We start from the raw sequence: 16,307 nt of genomic DNA, 5'->3' as shown, positions 1-16,307 counted from the left end.
AAAACCTTACCTCAAATGGAGAACCCACACAAAGTCCTTGATCTCCTCCTAGACTCCCACTTCTCCTTCTCTTCTTCTTCTTGCCCTAACCTTCTTTCTCCTTCTCTTTCTTCTCTTCAATTTCTATCAAGCCTCAAGTGGCATAAATGCCCCAAACCGTATACCCCCAAATCCCAGCTGCCATTTATCTATTTCCCAACCAAATGACCAATTTGCCCCTCCTTGCCTATCCTTTCCTACTTAAACCTCAAGGGCACTTAAGTCCTTTCATTTCTATTTCATTTCTACCATTTTCTTTCTAAAACTTGTTACTCTCAGCAGTAACTAATGGTTACCCAGGTTACTAAATCTCCAATAACCATTACCCGCTAAATCTCAACTTAACCATAAAATTCCCAAGGTACCCCTAGGCTCCTCCCGAGCCGTGTATAAAACCTCGTTGTGACTTTTAAGTTAATTTTCTCTCTAGGACCGTCTCGGCACATGCATCACAACAATAACACCACACTCACGTGGTACAAATCACAGAATACAATTATCACATATATGCCCTCAGCGGGCTAAAATTACCAATTTACCCCTATCATGCAAACGGGGTCCACATGCATAATTATTTCACCTAACATGCATACTAACCACGTAGTCATGCACCTCAATGTTCAATTAGTCATATAACATGCTTTAAATCATAACCATGCATTAAACTCATAAAATCACACATAATTTCCATTATGCCCTCCTGGCACGCTAATCAAGGCCCTTAAGCCTTATTAGCGAAATTGGGTCGTTACAGACAGGGACCCATCATATCACTTGGGTATGTTCAATACCCTTATGATGGCCCATAATATCGGCCCTGAGCTGAGATGCTTGATATTCCCTTCGACCTTGATCGGGCCAGCTAGACAGTGGTTCAAGTAGTGTAAAAAACAGTCGATTAGCTCATGGAAGAATTTCTCTACCGATTTCAAGAGGGCATTCCGAGCCTCTCAAGCAGCTCACATCAAAGCAGACACATTGGTGAATGTGAACCAACAGCCCAGGGAACCCTTAAAAGCTTACCTGAGCAGGTTCAAAATTGTTGCGGCTCGAGCTAGGGAAGCGGACGATAGTTCCAATCTCATGGCTATGAGGACTAGAATCCTTGTTGGGGGCGGGCTATGGAAAGAAATCCAAAGGACAGGTGTCAGCACCATGGATCAATTCTTGAACAAGGCCCAAGAATGGATAAACTTGGAAGAGGCGCGAGCCTCGGTCGCGGGAACCAACCAAACCCTTTATCAGCCCGTTGGAGCAGAAACGGATGTCGTGAAAACGACTCAAACCGTTGCCCAGAATAACCAAAGGGGTGAAGGCAAGAGAAGGGGGAGCAGCGAGGGAAGTCAGCACGGTCCCAAGAAGAACAAGCCCGCGGAAAAGTTCAAGCCAGTCTACGCAGTTTATACCGAGCTCACAGACACTAGGGAGCACATTTTCCTAGCAAATTATGCCCGCCTTCTGTGGAAAAAGCCAGAGCCTTTGAAAAACCAGAAGGCCAAGAGAGACCCTTCCAAATTCTGTTGATTCCAAAACGACATCGGCCACAACACTGACGATTGTAGGCATTTGAAGGACGAGATCGAGACACTCATCAGAGCTGGACCTTTGACTCAATATGCGCAGAATCGAGTCCCTACCAGTCAACAAACCCCGGAAGCTCCGATAAATCAGCCTGGGGCCCGGGTAAATCAGGATGCCCCTCCCCCTATAATAGGAGGAGAGAGAACCACCATCTCCGAAGGCCCTCATTTGGCTTGCATGAGCAGAGGTGCCTAGAAGAGGTACGTCAATGAGCTGAAGTCTCATAACGGAGTTGAGTTTATCCCAGAGCAGCGTCTGCCCAAACAGTAGCGATTAGAGAAACAACCAATCAGTTTTACCCAAGAGGATTCTAGTCATGTACAGTTCCCACATTATGATCCTCTAGTCATAATTGCCCAGCTCACCAACTGGAGAGTTAGGAGGATGCTAGTTGATAATGGGAGTTCAGTGAACCTGCTGTTCCAGTTCACACTAGAGAAAATGGGGCTGTCAGTAGCCGAGCTGAAGGCCACCTCCATGTTATTGTTTGGGTTTTCTGGAGAAGGGTCGGTAGCGATAGGAACGATCGAGTTAGTAATAACCTTGGGAGAGGGACCCCGAACTATCTCAAAACTCCTCGAGTTCATGGTTATTGACTGTCCCATCGCATACAACGCAATTTTGGGATGGCCTACGTTGATGGCATTGGAAGCCATAACTTCTATCCGCCACCTTGCAGTCAAATTCCCCTCCTCTACGGGGATATGTACCGTCTGAGGTGATCAGCTTGCTGCCAGGGAATGTGATAGCATTTCCATGAAGGGAAAATCACAACCCGGGCAGCAGACGATGACCATTCAGGGCGGAAGTGAGGAATCTCTGGAAGTAAGATCTATCTCTTAGATAGAAAAACCTTAGGAAGCTGATGGCATAGGTATCACCTTGAGTAATGATATTGACCCAAGGATAGGCGAAGATAGATCCGAGGTCCAGGCCATCGAAGAGCTTGAAGAGGTGAACATCGATCCTAGAGACCCTTCGAGGGTGGTTAGGCTCAGGAAAAACCTTTGTAATGAGAGAAAGGCGGAGCTGCTAAAATTTCTACAAGAAAATCTAGACGTGTTCGCCTGGTCTCATGAAGACATGATAGGAATCAACCCAAGCGTCATCATGCATACCCTTAACTTGGACAAAAATATGCCTGCGAAGTCCCAGAAATAGAGGCGCCTGGGCACGACCCGAGCAAAGGCCCTAGAATAGGAAGTAGCTCGACTTTTAAAATGCGGCTTTATTCGTGAAGCAAAATACTCGATCTGCGTCGCCAATACCATTTTGGTCCCGAAGCCCAACAGAAAGTGGCGGACCTGCATCTACTTTTCGGATCTGAATAAAGCATGCCCCAAAGATTGCTTCCCCTTACCGAGAATTGACCAATTGGTGGATGCCACTGTGGGGCACGAGCTCATGTATTGCATGGATGCATACTCAGGTTATAACCAGATCGCCATGAACCCTGCGGATCAGGAACACACTAAGTGAGTTTAAAAACGTGCTTTCATCTCGCTAATCGAGGTTTTAGATCAAACAGTGTAATTAAGATATAAACAGAGGAAAAACCTTAGAAATAATAATTTCCATAGAAAATCAAAAAAGGTTTACACTTGGGATCCCAAACTACAGTTTAGAAATGTTTACAACATATTACTTAAACCAAGTCGACTAGACGACAAAATCAGAGTTTATTTACAAGCATCTCCCAAAATTCTCTGGCCAAGGCAGCCAGGCTGGCCAAACATGTACACGCCGCCCCACATCTGCTATACTCATGGTTGATTGATCTTCTCTCTCTTTACCCTTACCTGCACCACTGAGCATCTGTGAGCCGAAGCCCAGCAAGAGAACCCACAAACAGATAACATATGCAACATGTATAACATGCATATAAAAAGGCCACCAATGGCTAAACACATACGGCTTAGCCGTCCCAGGCGTTTACCAAGCTCTGGGTTCACGGACCACGCCGTGAGGATATCCTAGGTATCCTTCTAGGGACTCACCCTGGCAACTCGCACTCCATGTGCTCAACGCTGCTCCCGGTCCCTTACCGTTCTCGGTCCACACCGCTCCCAGCTCAAGCCGACCATTCACATCATAACATACATAGCATAACAAGCAAGTATAGAATTCTAGCATAATTAGATAAAGGGCTACGCCCCGCAGTTCTAACATATTGGGCTCGGCCCTGCATATCAAACCATTCAAACGCACTGGGCTCAGCCCTGCATATATCAATTCATGCAAACACATTGGGCTCAGCCCTGCATATCAATCCATTCAAACACACTGGGCTCAGCCCTACACACAATCTCCATGGGAACAAGGGTTCTCTTACCTGAGTTCCGAGCTTTCTGAGCACCGATGCCCCGAGCACAATCCTCTAACGTGAGCCTCGCCAAAACCCTAGTCACAACACATTAACAATGTTCATCCATCAAATTCTAATCCAATAAATAACTTAGAGCCATAACCCTAACCTCCGGGTCCTTGAATTCTATCAATCCGGGTGATAAAATCCATCCCGAGCCTTACCCCTTGAGTTCCCAAGCCTAAAATACCCTTAAAACTCAAACTGGCACAAAGGGTCGCAGCCCCACCCACAAGAGTCGCGGCTATCCTCGAAACAAAGGCTAGCACCTCACTGACCCCCACACGAGCCGCGGCGCGCCCACCAGGTACCGCGGCGAGCTTGAACCTTCTTGGCCTTCCATGGCCGCGCGTCCACATGGGTCGCAGCGCTCCCCACTGAACCCAGATTTTCCACCATTTTTCCACACCTTTCCTCAAGCTAATTCACCCAAAACTCACCTATCAAACCCAGATATTTAACACATACATACCAGCTCATTATCAACACTAAAACCCCAACAAAAATCTGTTCCAAAACCCAACTAAAATCTCAAGAACAAATTAGATTCTACCCACATGCAAAGCTTGAAAACACAGCTGAAACTTAAGCATAACTTCCATGAAAAAGCTTACCTCTTGCTGAATCAAACCCCTAAGGTTGAACCTTAATTCCCCCAAGCTCCTAGCTCCTTAAAACCCAGCTGAACTCCTTAGACCTTCAAGTCGATTCCCATAGTTTTCCTTGTGTTTATCCTAGAGAGAGAAAGAGAAGGGAAGAAATAAAACTAGCCTTGGCTGAGAAGAGAAGTAAAAGTCGGTTCCTAGAGTTTCTAAATAATTCCTCTTTTTGTTTTATTTGACTTAAAACTAAAGGGTTACCTCAAGGCTTGGGGTACCAGAACATCCCCGAAGGCAAAATGGTAAATTTCCCCAATATTCCCGCCTAGACATTCTATCCTCAAATATATCTCCAAATATTTATTTTCATGTCCCGATATTCCCATAACACACCTAGTACCCAAATTACCCCTCGACTTGCCCCGAGTCGGAATCTCAACCCTGTTGTGACTCTCTGGCTAACCGCTCCCCAGGACTGTCTCGGATCATGCTGCACAGACATATCACATATATATAACTTAAAACACATTCATGCCCCTAATATCCAGACGGGGCCCACATGCACATTTAACTCACTAAACATGCATCACTATCATATATTCACATTAATTCACCCATTAACATATTAAAGCATATAAAATCATTTATTGCCCTCCAGGCACACTAATCAAGGCCCTAAGCCCGATTAGCAAATTCGGGTCGTTACACTGTCTTTCCCTGTAGCTGGTCAAATAAATCGTCGATCCTAGGCAGTGGATACTTGTTCTTAATGGTCAACTTATTCAGCTCTCTGTAGTCAATACACATCCTAAGAGATCCATCCTTCTTCTTGACGAACAACACTGGAGCATCCTATGGTGAGAAACTCGATCTGATGAACCCCAAATCCAGTAACTCCTGCAACTGAATCTTCAACTCCTTCAACTCTGCCAGAGCCATTCTGTAAGGTGTCCTAGATACTGGCTCCGCTCCTGGCACCAACTCAATGACAAACTCAATCTCTCGCAGTGGCGGCAACCCTAGCAGGTCTGCTGGAAATAAATCTTGAAACTCACATACCAATCTGGTCTCCCCCGATCCAACTATCACAACCCTAGAGGCATCCACAACATTCGCTAGGAATCCTATGCAACCTTCCTGCATCAGGTCTCTAGCCTTCAGTGCTGAAATCATAGGTACCGCGGTCCACTGAATGTTCCCACAAATACAAAGGGTACCTCCCCTTCTAGTTCAAAAGTCACCATCCTGCGCTTGTAGTCAATCGTCGCCGCATACTTCGATAACCAATCCATCCCTAGGATCATATCGAAGTCATCCATCGCAAGCTCAACTAGATCAACAGACAACTCCCTACCATCTATCTCTACTGGCAAAGCTCTAATCCATCTCCTAGAGACTACCAATTCCCCAGTTGGCAACAAAGTCTGAAAACCCCTAGCATACAAATCACTAGGTCTACACAGTTGATCTATTACTCTAGCAAATACAAATGAATGGGTAGCTCCCGAGTCAATCAACGCAATAAAAGATGAACCAACACTAGAAATCTGACCTGTCACAACCGAGGGGCTAGCCTCCGCCTCAGTCTAAGTCATAGTAAACACTCTGGCAGGAGCGAGACTATCGCCCTGCTTTGGCTCCTCTTTCTTGGCTTGTGGGCAGTCCATCTTCAGATGATTGGCACTCCCACAGACAAAACAGGCCCTGATCCTGCACTCACCTTGGTGTCGTCGTCTGCACCGGGGACACACTGGAAAACTCCTCCAGTTGTCACCTCCGCCCTGACGGCCACTAAAAGCACCACGTGCCCTCTTATCCGAGCTAGGAGGAACAAAAGAATCTGGGGCCTTCCTCTTATGTTCACTGAAGCCACTACCCCGAATAGATCCAATAAAGGAGGCACCGTCCTCCTGGCATCGTGCCTAACAGCGCTCTCTCTCTCCAAATCTGGTCCTCGGCCCCCTCAGCTGTAAGGGCCTTGTCCACAACCTGAGCATAGGTAGTAATCTCTAGATCCAAGGTGATCTTTACAACACGGGCAATCATCACATTTAACCCCCATACAAATCTGTCTTTTCTTGCCGCATCTGTCAGCACCAAGTCCGGCGCGAACTTCGACAACCGGTCAAATTTCAAAGCGTACTCTGTAACGGTCAACCGGTTTTGAGTTAGGTTGATGAACTCGTCAACCTTCGCAGCTCAGACTGCCACACTATAATACTTCTCATTTCATCAACCTTTGCAGCTCAGACTGCCACACTATAATACTTCTCATTGAAGATATTCCTGAATTCTTCCCAAGTCATAACTATCACATTCCTTCTCTGAACCACTACATCCCACCAGATGCGAGCATCCTCTCTGAACATGTAGCTGGCACAAGCTACCCTCTCGTTCCCTTCAACCCTCATAAAATCCAAGATGGAGGAAACCATATTCATCCACTGCTCTGCCCGCAGTGGGTCTAGTCCACCCTCAAAGATGGGAGGATGTTCTTCTTGAACCTTTCATACAAAGGTTCCCACCTGTTCTCCATCACAGGTTGAACCGGCACTGGCGCCACAACCTGCTGAATTGGCAGCCCAGTGACCTGTGGAGGGGCCTGTTGCCTCAACTGTCGAAGTTCTTCTTCTGTTCGTTGCAATCTTGCTTCCATTTCGGCAAACATATATTGCCAGTTCTGTGGGGCAGGTGGAGGGTCTTGACCCTGAATGTCATCCTCGGCCTGACTGTCGCGGAGTCTAGATGATTGTCGAGGCATCTCAACTATATGCCTGCAATCAATGACACCGCCCATCAGGCATGGTAACAAAATCCAAAACCACCTCCCAATTTACACCAGCCAACCATAACCAGCAGTCCACATAACACAAATAGCATATAACACTCAAAGGGCCATGCCCTGGCATCATGCATATGTTAACTCGTTCATCATGTTCTATATGAAATAAGTAGGCAAACAGGGCATGTAAGCACATATTCAAGCATGTAAATATTATTACCAACCAACCCTAAGTCGAGCTTGTCACTGACAGCGAGCATACATGTTCAGTCAATCTCCAGGAACCATAAACCTTGGCTCGCTCTGATACCAAGTTGTAACGCCCTACTACCTTAGAGTCGTTACTAAGTGAGTTTAAAATGTGTGTTTAACTTTCTAACCAAATATTTAGCCCAAAAGTGTAACTAAACAGAATTAAAATCACATAATTTGAAAATGCAATCATTCATTGAAAATTATGAGTGTTTTGCATTAGGGATCCCCAAAATACTGTTTATAAACATTTACAACTCAAAATATGTTTAAAGTCGACTACACGACAAAATAGGATTCAGTACAAAGAATCTTCCAAAAATACCCCTGGCCGTGATAGCCAGGCAGACCGGACATGTACGCATCGCCTCACGCTCTCCATACTCATGGTTGGTCGGCCTTCCCCTTGCCCTTACTTGCACCACAGAGCACCCGTGAGCCGAAGCCCAGCAAGAAAACTCCACACAAATAGATAACATATGCATATCAATTACTTAACACAAAACAAATCTGCCAACAGGCTAAATACATAAGGTCGTGCCGTCCCAGGCGCTTTACCAGGCCCTAGGTTCACAGTCTACACCGTAAGGATATCCCAGGTATCCTTTAGGGTCTTACCCTGGCAACTCGCACTCCGCGTGCTAAACGCTGCTCCCAGCCCCCTTGCCGTTCTTGGTCCTCCCCGTTCCCAGCCCTTGTCGTTCTCGGCCTTCACCGTTCCCAGCCTAAGCCGTTCAGTCACATATATGCATACATAATATGATTAATCAAACACTCGAACACATATTAACATAATCAATGGGCTATGCCCTGCACATAATCATATAGGGTTGTGCCCTGCAACACAACTGGGGCCTCGCCCTGCTCTATGGGTACAACAATTTTCTTACTTGTGTCCCGAGCTTCTTGTGCATCGAAATCTCAAGCACAGTCCCCTAACCCAAGCCTCGCTAGAAACCTAGTCACAACACATAAATAGCACTCTCATTACTAATCAATTCATAATCATTTCCCGGAACCAATCCCGTGCTCTCAGGACCCCCCGTTTCCCCGCACAAGGTAGCAGAAGCGTCCCCCGAGCCCCCTGAGCCAAAACTCTGAAAACACATTTTCCCCTGCCTAGAAATTGGCCTAGCGCCGCGGCACAACCCTATAGGGGCCGCGGCGCCCAGAATGATGCCCTCCTCCTGATTCAACCTAGCGCCGCGGCACGGAAGAACAGGGCCACGACGCTCATACACGAACCCAGAAAACTGGGTTTTTCCCCAACATTTCCTCGAGCCAAAACTCTTCCAAATCAACCGCAAGATACTCCCAAGTCCCAAATCAACTTAAAACCCCAAATAGACAGTATAGTAACCCAGAAACAACAACAACAACTAGCTTAAATACACATTCAAACCCATAATTCACCAAATGGTTTAAAACTTCATAAAACTTAAACCATAACAGAGCATAACCTCAGAAATGCATGAAACTCTCACCTCAACTGGAGATTCGACCTTGAGTTGCTTTCCCTATCCAATTCCAAGCTCAATTCAACTAATCCCAATCTGAACTTCACTCCAATAATCCACAAGACAACACACAATTCAACTCTCAAACCATAACATTCTTAGCTGAATTCTACAAAATAATTAATCAGATTTCCTTACCTCAATATGCAGAAAAATCCTCTAGTTTTTCCTTGGCTTGATTCCCCTCTTGATCCCACAGAACTCCAAAGATCTTCCTTCCTTCCTTCCTGGTTTCTAGTTCTCTCTAGAGCTCCCAAAACACAATTCTTGCATAAGCCAAAATGTGAGAACGTTCTAAACTTTTCCCTCGGCCAAAACTTATCTATCACCTACGCCAAATGACCCAATTGCCCTCCTTTCTAACGTAGATTCTAGCTAATCCTCAAGGGCATCCTAGACTTTTCCTTATCTCTTGCAAGAATACCACTTTCCCACTTAAAACAACTATCCTCAAGAGTTACCTATAGTTACCCAAGTTACCAAAGTGCCACTAACCATTTCTTAATAATTCTCATACTCAAGTTATAATATTCCCAAAATACCCCTAGGCTCCTCCCGAGTCGGATATTTAACCCCGTTGTGACTTTTAGCAAAACCGCTCCCTAGGACCGTCTCGGAATATGCATCACAATTATATCACCACTCACACGTGGTATCAATCACAACATATACAAGTATTGCATTTATGCCCTCAACGAGCTAAAATTACAAATATGCCCCTAACAACCAAATGTGGCCCACATGCATATTTAATTCACCTAAACATTAATTTCCAATCACATATTCATTAAATTCACATATCAATTCAAAATAACAATTATTGCCCTCCAGGCACGCTAATCAGGGCCCCAAGCCTTATTAGCGAATTTGGGTCGCTACAACGACGAGCGGGTTGGGCGGGTTTTGGGTGGTTTGTGTAATTTTTTTATTTTGCGGTTTGAGAAAAATGTAACCCATAACTGCCCAACAAGTATGCGGTTTGGACGGTATTTTTATGGGCGAATTTATGCGGTTTTATGGGCGGGTTGGATTGATTTAAAGGTCAAATTTATCAACTTATGATATTTAAAAAAACAAAAAATTGTAGACTATAAAGTTTAAACTTATACCATCTTAACTCATCAATATCATCATGAATAATAATTTGATAAAATATTATAGTATCTCAAACTTGAATCTAAAACTTTACAAAAAAAAAAAATTCTAATAATTATATAAATTATAAATGGTAATGAACTCATCCACCACACATTAATAATTTCAACAATTTGAGTTTTGCTATGAAAAATTTAACTAATATTAAACCATCAATACAAGTAACACTATTTATTTTTTCATCTATTTTTCCTAAACATGTTTTTATATGCAATTCCTAAGTTACCACCATTAATCTCGTAGCAACAAAAGCTTTCATTAAAAAAAGTAAAATATTTGGACTACCATAAATATATATATGTATAAATATAATGAATACAACGATTCATATCCCAAAATCCAATATCTTCATCAAACATATTAAAATGGTCACAAACTTTATAATTTTTAAAGAGTCATTTATGGGTTGTAGTTTTAGATTTAGATTATTACTAAAAATGTATATACAAAAAAAATAAAGTAGCGGGTGCGGGTTGGACCCTCCTTATATTATTGCAACTCGTACCCAACCCATCTTGTGGTGGGTTGGGTTCAACCGAACCTAATTTCGGAAGGTTTTTTAATGGGCGAGTTCAAAGCAGGTGGATTTTGATGGGTTCGGCGAGTGAGGCGGGTTAGCGATTTTTTTGTGCACCCCCAGTAGAAAGGAATAAATAGGTCTTACCAATATTAACCTCCATGAAGTTGATGAGCCAAGCCATGATGAGGAAGTTTTCAGATTTCTATTTGGCATAGGAAGGATCGGTAGCAGTAGGAGTAGCGATAGCACCAGTGAGATACCTCAAGCGACCACAACAACGGAGATACATCTTCACAGATTGGGACCATTGCTGAAAATTCTGGCCATTCAGTTTATGAAGAGTGATTTGGAGGGAGTTTTGATGATCAAATGATGTGGGAGAGGCATCGGAAGGAGCTTTGATAATAGAAGAATCTACTGAAGTATCATCTGAGGTGATGGAAATAGTGGGGGCAGTTTGTTTTGGAAGGATAACATCAAGTAGAGAAGCCATGATAAAAAGAAGGCTGGAATATTTTTTTGAAATTTTTCGGTTTAGAGGGATGGCAGTGAGACCACGTGGAAATTAGACTTCTATATATTATTCATATTTTATTGAATGAGAATCATGTCTTTAAATAACCACTATTCACATAATGAATGAGGATTTTTGGTAATAATACAAAATAGCCTAACATAATTACAGAAATTCTAGTATGAAATAAATCGCTAAATAAGCTAAATATAGAAACTAAATATTTTATACAGATACCATTTAATAATAATAAAACATTATTTCCTACAACATGATACACATTTCTACACTGAGAAATTTTAAAAGGACAAGATGAAGTTGATAGAGCCTAGTATGATACATATTATTGATACATCAAGCATTTTCATTTTACAGGGTAAAGGGGGGTTCAATCTCTCTCTGTAAAACTGGAAAATATTCTTATTTGTGACATGAAAACACGAAGGGAGGGAAAAAAAAATTGTAACTAACACTATACTGTACACGGGATCAAATATTAGTGCACAGTTTCTTTAATGCTTACATGGGATGTTTCGATATCGAGACAATATGATTTTGTGCCTCAGATTTAATTCACAGTTCTGCCGAGTCAAACTGGGAAGTGGGATTCATTTGGTGATTTCCAAACTGCATGACATCGTCTTGGTCGATCTTCTTATTACGTATGCAAGCTTTTGGTGGAAGTGACGTTGCAGGGTTATTCATGCCAAGAATGATCATCAGCAGCAAACAGAAGAAGTTACTTTATCTCTGTAAGCTGGGAATTTCTTTTTGTTTTTTTTTACATCGGTTTGGTGAAAGGCAATTGTTTGGCTCCTCTTTCCACTGCATCTCTCCATACCCTATATCTAACCCCTAGTTTGTCATATGACACTGGCCAATTCCATACATTTGCGCCACCGATCATTCTCTCCTGTTGTCCGAGTACAAGCCTCAGATCCTCATTCAAAACCTGTCAAGTTATACAACCAAAAGATTTTAAGCAGAAATGCAGAGAGAAACAATTACCTTCTTGTTGAGTTTTCTGTGATGTGATGTAATTGATAATGGATGAGTATGTTTACCTGTTCCGCAAAATGCTTCCATAGATGGTCGATAAAAGGAACGTGTTTAAGCATTGGAGCAAAATCTAGCGACATTCGGTATAGTAGTCTGGTCTTCTCTCTTGATGAAGGTAAGCAGACATGAAGTTGGTGAAGATGTGTGGCGCATTGCTGTGTATTCTGTCCTTCCAGCTTCCCAGGCTTAGAGATTCCAATAGTTGAGAGTACCATACAAGGTGGTCTAAACTCCATATCTATTGGATACGGGTCCCAATATCCTTGGAGGCCAGATGCAGGTGTCAAGAATTTCACCAAGCTGAGGGTTTTAGAACACGTCCAAAAATAGCCACGAACAAAAGAAGCAAGTTTAGAGCTTAAATTCATCAACTGTTAGACATAAAAATCCAAGTTTCCTTTACGAGCACTTAACTTGTCAAGTTAGCATGTTGAATTGCATATAATGTAAAGCTATACATAAAACGAACCTGGGGACGGTCCATCCTTTTGCAAAGGTGGATGTGTGAGTGAAAGGAGCATGAGCAAGATCCAAAAGGTTATCTAAAAGTAGCCCATGTTCAACCGGAAGTTCCATGACTATCTGTTTCGAGGAAAATACATTACAACAAAAGAAGTCTGTTAAGGAATACTAACAAGGGTTCCTTTCTTAGGCTTCTTGCATTTGAAAGCATGGAAATGTCTTAGTGGTATACCTCTGCATGGACTTGAAATCCTGGAGGAGGTTTTAAGGAAGGAAGGTTGGGAGAGGGAGGATCACTGCCAGGCCAAACCCAAATCATCCCTTCCTTCTCGAAACATGGCAAAGACTTGATTTTCACGTTAAGTAATCTAGTAGATGGCATTTTCTTACACTTACCATCTGTTGAGTACTCCCACCCTGATATTCGTGGAAAAGAAAATGCTAAATTGTTAGTGAATCCAGTAAGAATTATTGTACTTTTCCATCACTCTCAATCTAATCTATTATATGTTGATCCGATAGTGCATATGTCCTTCCAAATGTTTACTCACCATGGTATGGACATTGGATACGACCCTCATTTACTGAGCCAAGGTGAAGAGGGCATGCTCTGTGTGCGCAGGTGTTCTGGACACATCCGGGTTTTCCGTCTTCTCCGCGAAAGACTACCCAGGGTTCTTCAAAACAGTCAATAGGAATCTGAAACAGAAAGGAAACCAGTTTCTTATAAGGTGCGCCAGAACACAGGAGTAAATCTCAACTAAAACTGAAAATACAAAAACAGGGTAGCTCTTATTTGAGATAGCAACCAACCATGTGTCGTGTTATATTTTTACACATTCTTCTACCAAATGAAATACATGTATCCTAATGATAATTTCTATTTCCCCGTATAATGCTAGTAAGTTTGATTACAGGAAGAAAAGAAACGAATAAAAGAATAGGATTGGTTGGCGAGCATACCATGGTATCATCCTTAAGGTCAGTGGAAAAGGCAACAGGGTACCAGAAGTTCTTCAAGTTAGAATGGTAAGGTTGAATGGGACCTGAAACATTCAAGCTTTTTCGAGGTCTTCTCTTTACAGCATTTGAAGATTCTGAGGAAAAACTTGGAGAAGGGGTTGTTGGCTCAGGCTCCTTAGTGGTTGTTTTTCTGTCTTGTAATAGCTTATCATTCACCAACTCTTCCATGTAAGCTAGTTTATTTAAAGCAGTGGCAACCCTTGCTTCAGATATATGCACCTGTTGTTGTTCATGTGTTAGACTTGAGCATGGCTCCAAATTAGTTAAAAAATAGTCACTTTAATTATTATCTATGTGTGTGTGTATCACCTGTGTATGAGCTTGTGATAGTTCATCTTGCAACTCCGCTAGCTCCTTCTTCATGGTCCCAATAGACTTATAATCACGAGCTAAAGGATTCAAAACTTCCACGACCTACACATAAAAGAGAACTACGAAACTGAATAACATAATGATATTTTAAAACAATAAAAGAGAACCACGAAACTGAATAACATAATGATATTTGGTCATTAGAAACCTTCTCATGAAGAAGCATGATTGTCAGAACATCTTGCCGAGCACGCCAATCACAGTACTGAATATCAAACCTAGCCACTTCAAGTGCCTGATTTACATCTAAGAACTTGCCTTTGCTCTGAGGAAACTTGGATCTTGGATCCTCCACGTCGAAAAGAGGACCCCAAGCACTCTTCTTCTCCACCCATGCTTCCTCCTCCAACACAGCAAACACCCTGAACCCTGCTTTTACACCCTGAAATACCATAACATTAACATGTTAGCCCATGTAAAGATCAAAGTGCGTAAACTGCCTTCTCTATATAGAAATGTACTAATCATTTGGGTTTCTATATCTGGATCCCAGTCCAACCCAGCATTCAACAAACGAAAAAAACACTATTATTCTTCTAAAATTATGTGCCCTATGTATATTTTGATGAAAAATAGCATATTTTTCGTACTTGGACCGATTAATGACCGGACTTGACCAGTCCTCTTTTCGTATTTAGCATGCAACCCGATAATGTTTAGAGAAAACTCGTCAATATTACAGTAGAATGATAAATTGTCAGTAATAATAGTAAATCCAGCTAAATTTATTAGAAAACAGAGTAAAAAATTATAAGGATTAGGGTTGGTTCTTTAGTGTAAACTACATTTCATAACTGATATCACAAAACTTAGCAATGATCAAGATAACCTAAAGTACCCAAAAGAGTGATAACTCCATACATACCTTTCTGTATTTAAGGTTAAATGATCTACAGAGGGAGATTGGCAAAGAGAGAGCTGCAGCTGTAGCTATGGCGTTCATGGCGTTAGAAGCTGACAGAATCTGGTGGAGAGAGAAAGAGAGTGGAGAAAAAACATGGGCAAATTTAGAGGGAGGAGATATATTTCTTTGGATGTTGATAAGAGGTTGGTGTTGGGCGCGATCTCGGCTTGCCTCCCATAGTCTTCCACGTGGAAAACCGTGGACTCCTTTCCTTCCCACGTGGCGTGCCTTACTTCCACATGCTACTTCGGTTTCGAGAGAGTATCTCTTCCGTGTGGAGCCCTTATATCCTGCCAGCTCGGATGGTCAAGATATATATCTCTATCTTCTCCTACAACAATTTTGTGTGTGGATTTTTGAAATATTTTTTTTTGGGGTTGGTGCAAGTGCAATACTAATTTCAGTCCTGTGGACCAATAACAACTCTCCTCCATCTGTTTATCTTCGAACGTTTCTATCATTCTATGATTCTAGTTCATATCTTTTGCTATTTTAAGGGCATATGCTTTTCTTCTAATCTTATTCTTTTATAGTTTGGGTATTTTTTTTTTTGGAGTGCTAATTAAATTTTTTATTGCTTCATGATATGTGGATAACATTTAACTTTTTATATTTTAATATTTTTTTAAATTATTAATAGAATCTACATATAATTTATTTATTAATTTAAGAGAGTATAAAAAATAATATAATATAAAATGTGTTTAGTATTTTTTTTTTTAAAAAATAAAAAAACCAAAATTGATGTTTTGGTATTTTTGGGTGTATGTGTTATCCCAAAAATTTGAAAAGAATGATTTGGCAATGAAATTAACGCGTGGCATGAGTTAGTTGGATGATCTGGCTTAGCAGTAGCCCAATACATCAGTTAAGAAGTTGAATTGCTTGAGAGATGCATGGTCAAGTCAAATAGACCCAAGGAGAATATTTGGTCTAAGGAGTGCTTGGCTCAGACCCCAGTTTGAAGACCCAATTGATTGGTTTAAATCCAAGTCCAAGAAGGTTGAAGGAGGGGTTTGGATTTTGGCTCGAGGAATAAAGGCAGGAGGTCCAATCAGACCTTAGCTTGGGAGCCTCTCAAGTATTTGGCTCAGGTGTGTCCGAGGTAAGCATCCCAAGGTTTCCTAAGTGTTGGCTCGAACGTGTCAAGGGTAAGTAGCTAA

At 42.2% G+C, this 16,307-nt stretch overlaps 1 protein-coding gene across 1 annotated transcript; it reads right to left on the bottom strand.

Moving 5' to 3' along the window:
- Positions 1-11,642: 11,642 nt before the first annotated feature.
- LOC133805377 (chlorophyllide a oxygenase, chloroplastic) lies at positions 11,643-15,263 on the bottom strand. The gene is made up of 9 exons (XM_062243546.1): positions 15,106-15,263; positions 14,389-14,622; positions 14,178-14,282; positions 13,809-14,087; positions 13,397-13,544; positions 13,078-13,262; positions 12,853-12,965; positions 12,389-12,683; positions 11,643-12,276 (listed from the first exon to the last, which is right to left on the bottom strand). Exons 1-9 carry the CDS (start codon positions 15,181-15,183, stop codon positions 12,106-12,108), a joined length of 1,608 nt encoding a protein of 535 aa, XP_062099530.1. The 5' UTR covers positions 15,184-15,263; the 3' UTR covers positions 11,643-12,105.
- Positions 15,264-16,307: the final 1,044 nt, after the last annotated feature.

This window comes from Humulus lupulus, chromosome X (assembly GCF_963169125.1).
Source record: "Humulus lupulus chromosome X, drHumLupu1.1, whole genome shotgun sequence".
Classification (NCBI taxonomy): domain Eukaryota; kingdom Viridiplantae; phylum Streptophyta; class Magnoliopsida; order Rosales; family Cannabaceae; genus Humulus; species Humulus lupulus.
The sequence above is the reverse complement of the archived record's forward strand: the minus strand, read 5'-3'. Positions and strand labels throughout refer to the sequence as shown.

What these genes read in the sequence shown, in the direction of transcription:
- LOC133805377 (XM_062243546.1), bottom strand. Translation starts at nt 15,183, where the DNA reads ATGAACGCCATAGCTACAGCTGCAGCTCTCTCTTTGCCAATCTCCCTC. An exon ending in ACCTTAAGGATGATACCATG is followed by an intron (nt 13,545 to 13,808) that starts GTATGCTCGCCA and finishes TTTCTGTTTCAG; the next exon opens with ATTCCTATTGACTGTTTTGA. An exon ending in TATCCAATGTCCATACCATG is followed by an intron (nt 13,263 to 13,396) that starts GTGAGTAAACAT and finishes CACGAATATCAG; the next exon opens with GGTGGGAGTACTCAACAGAT.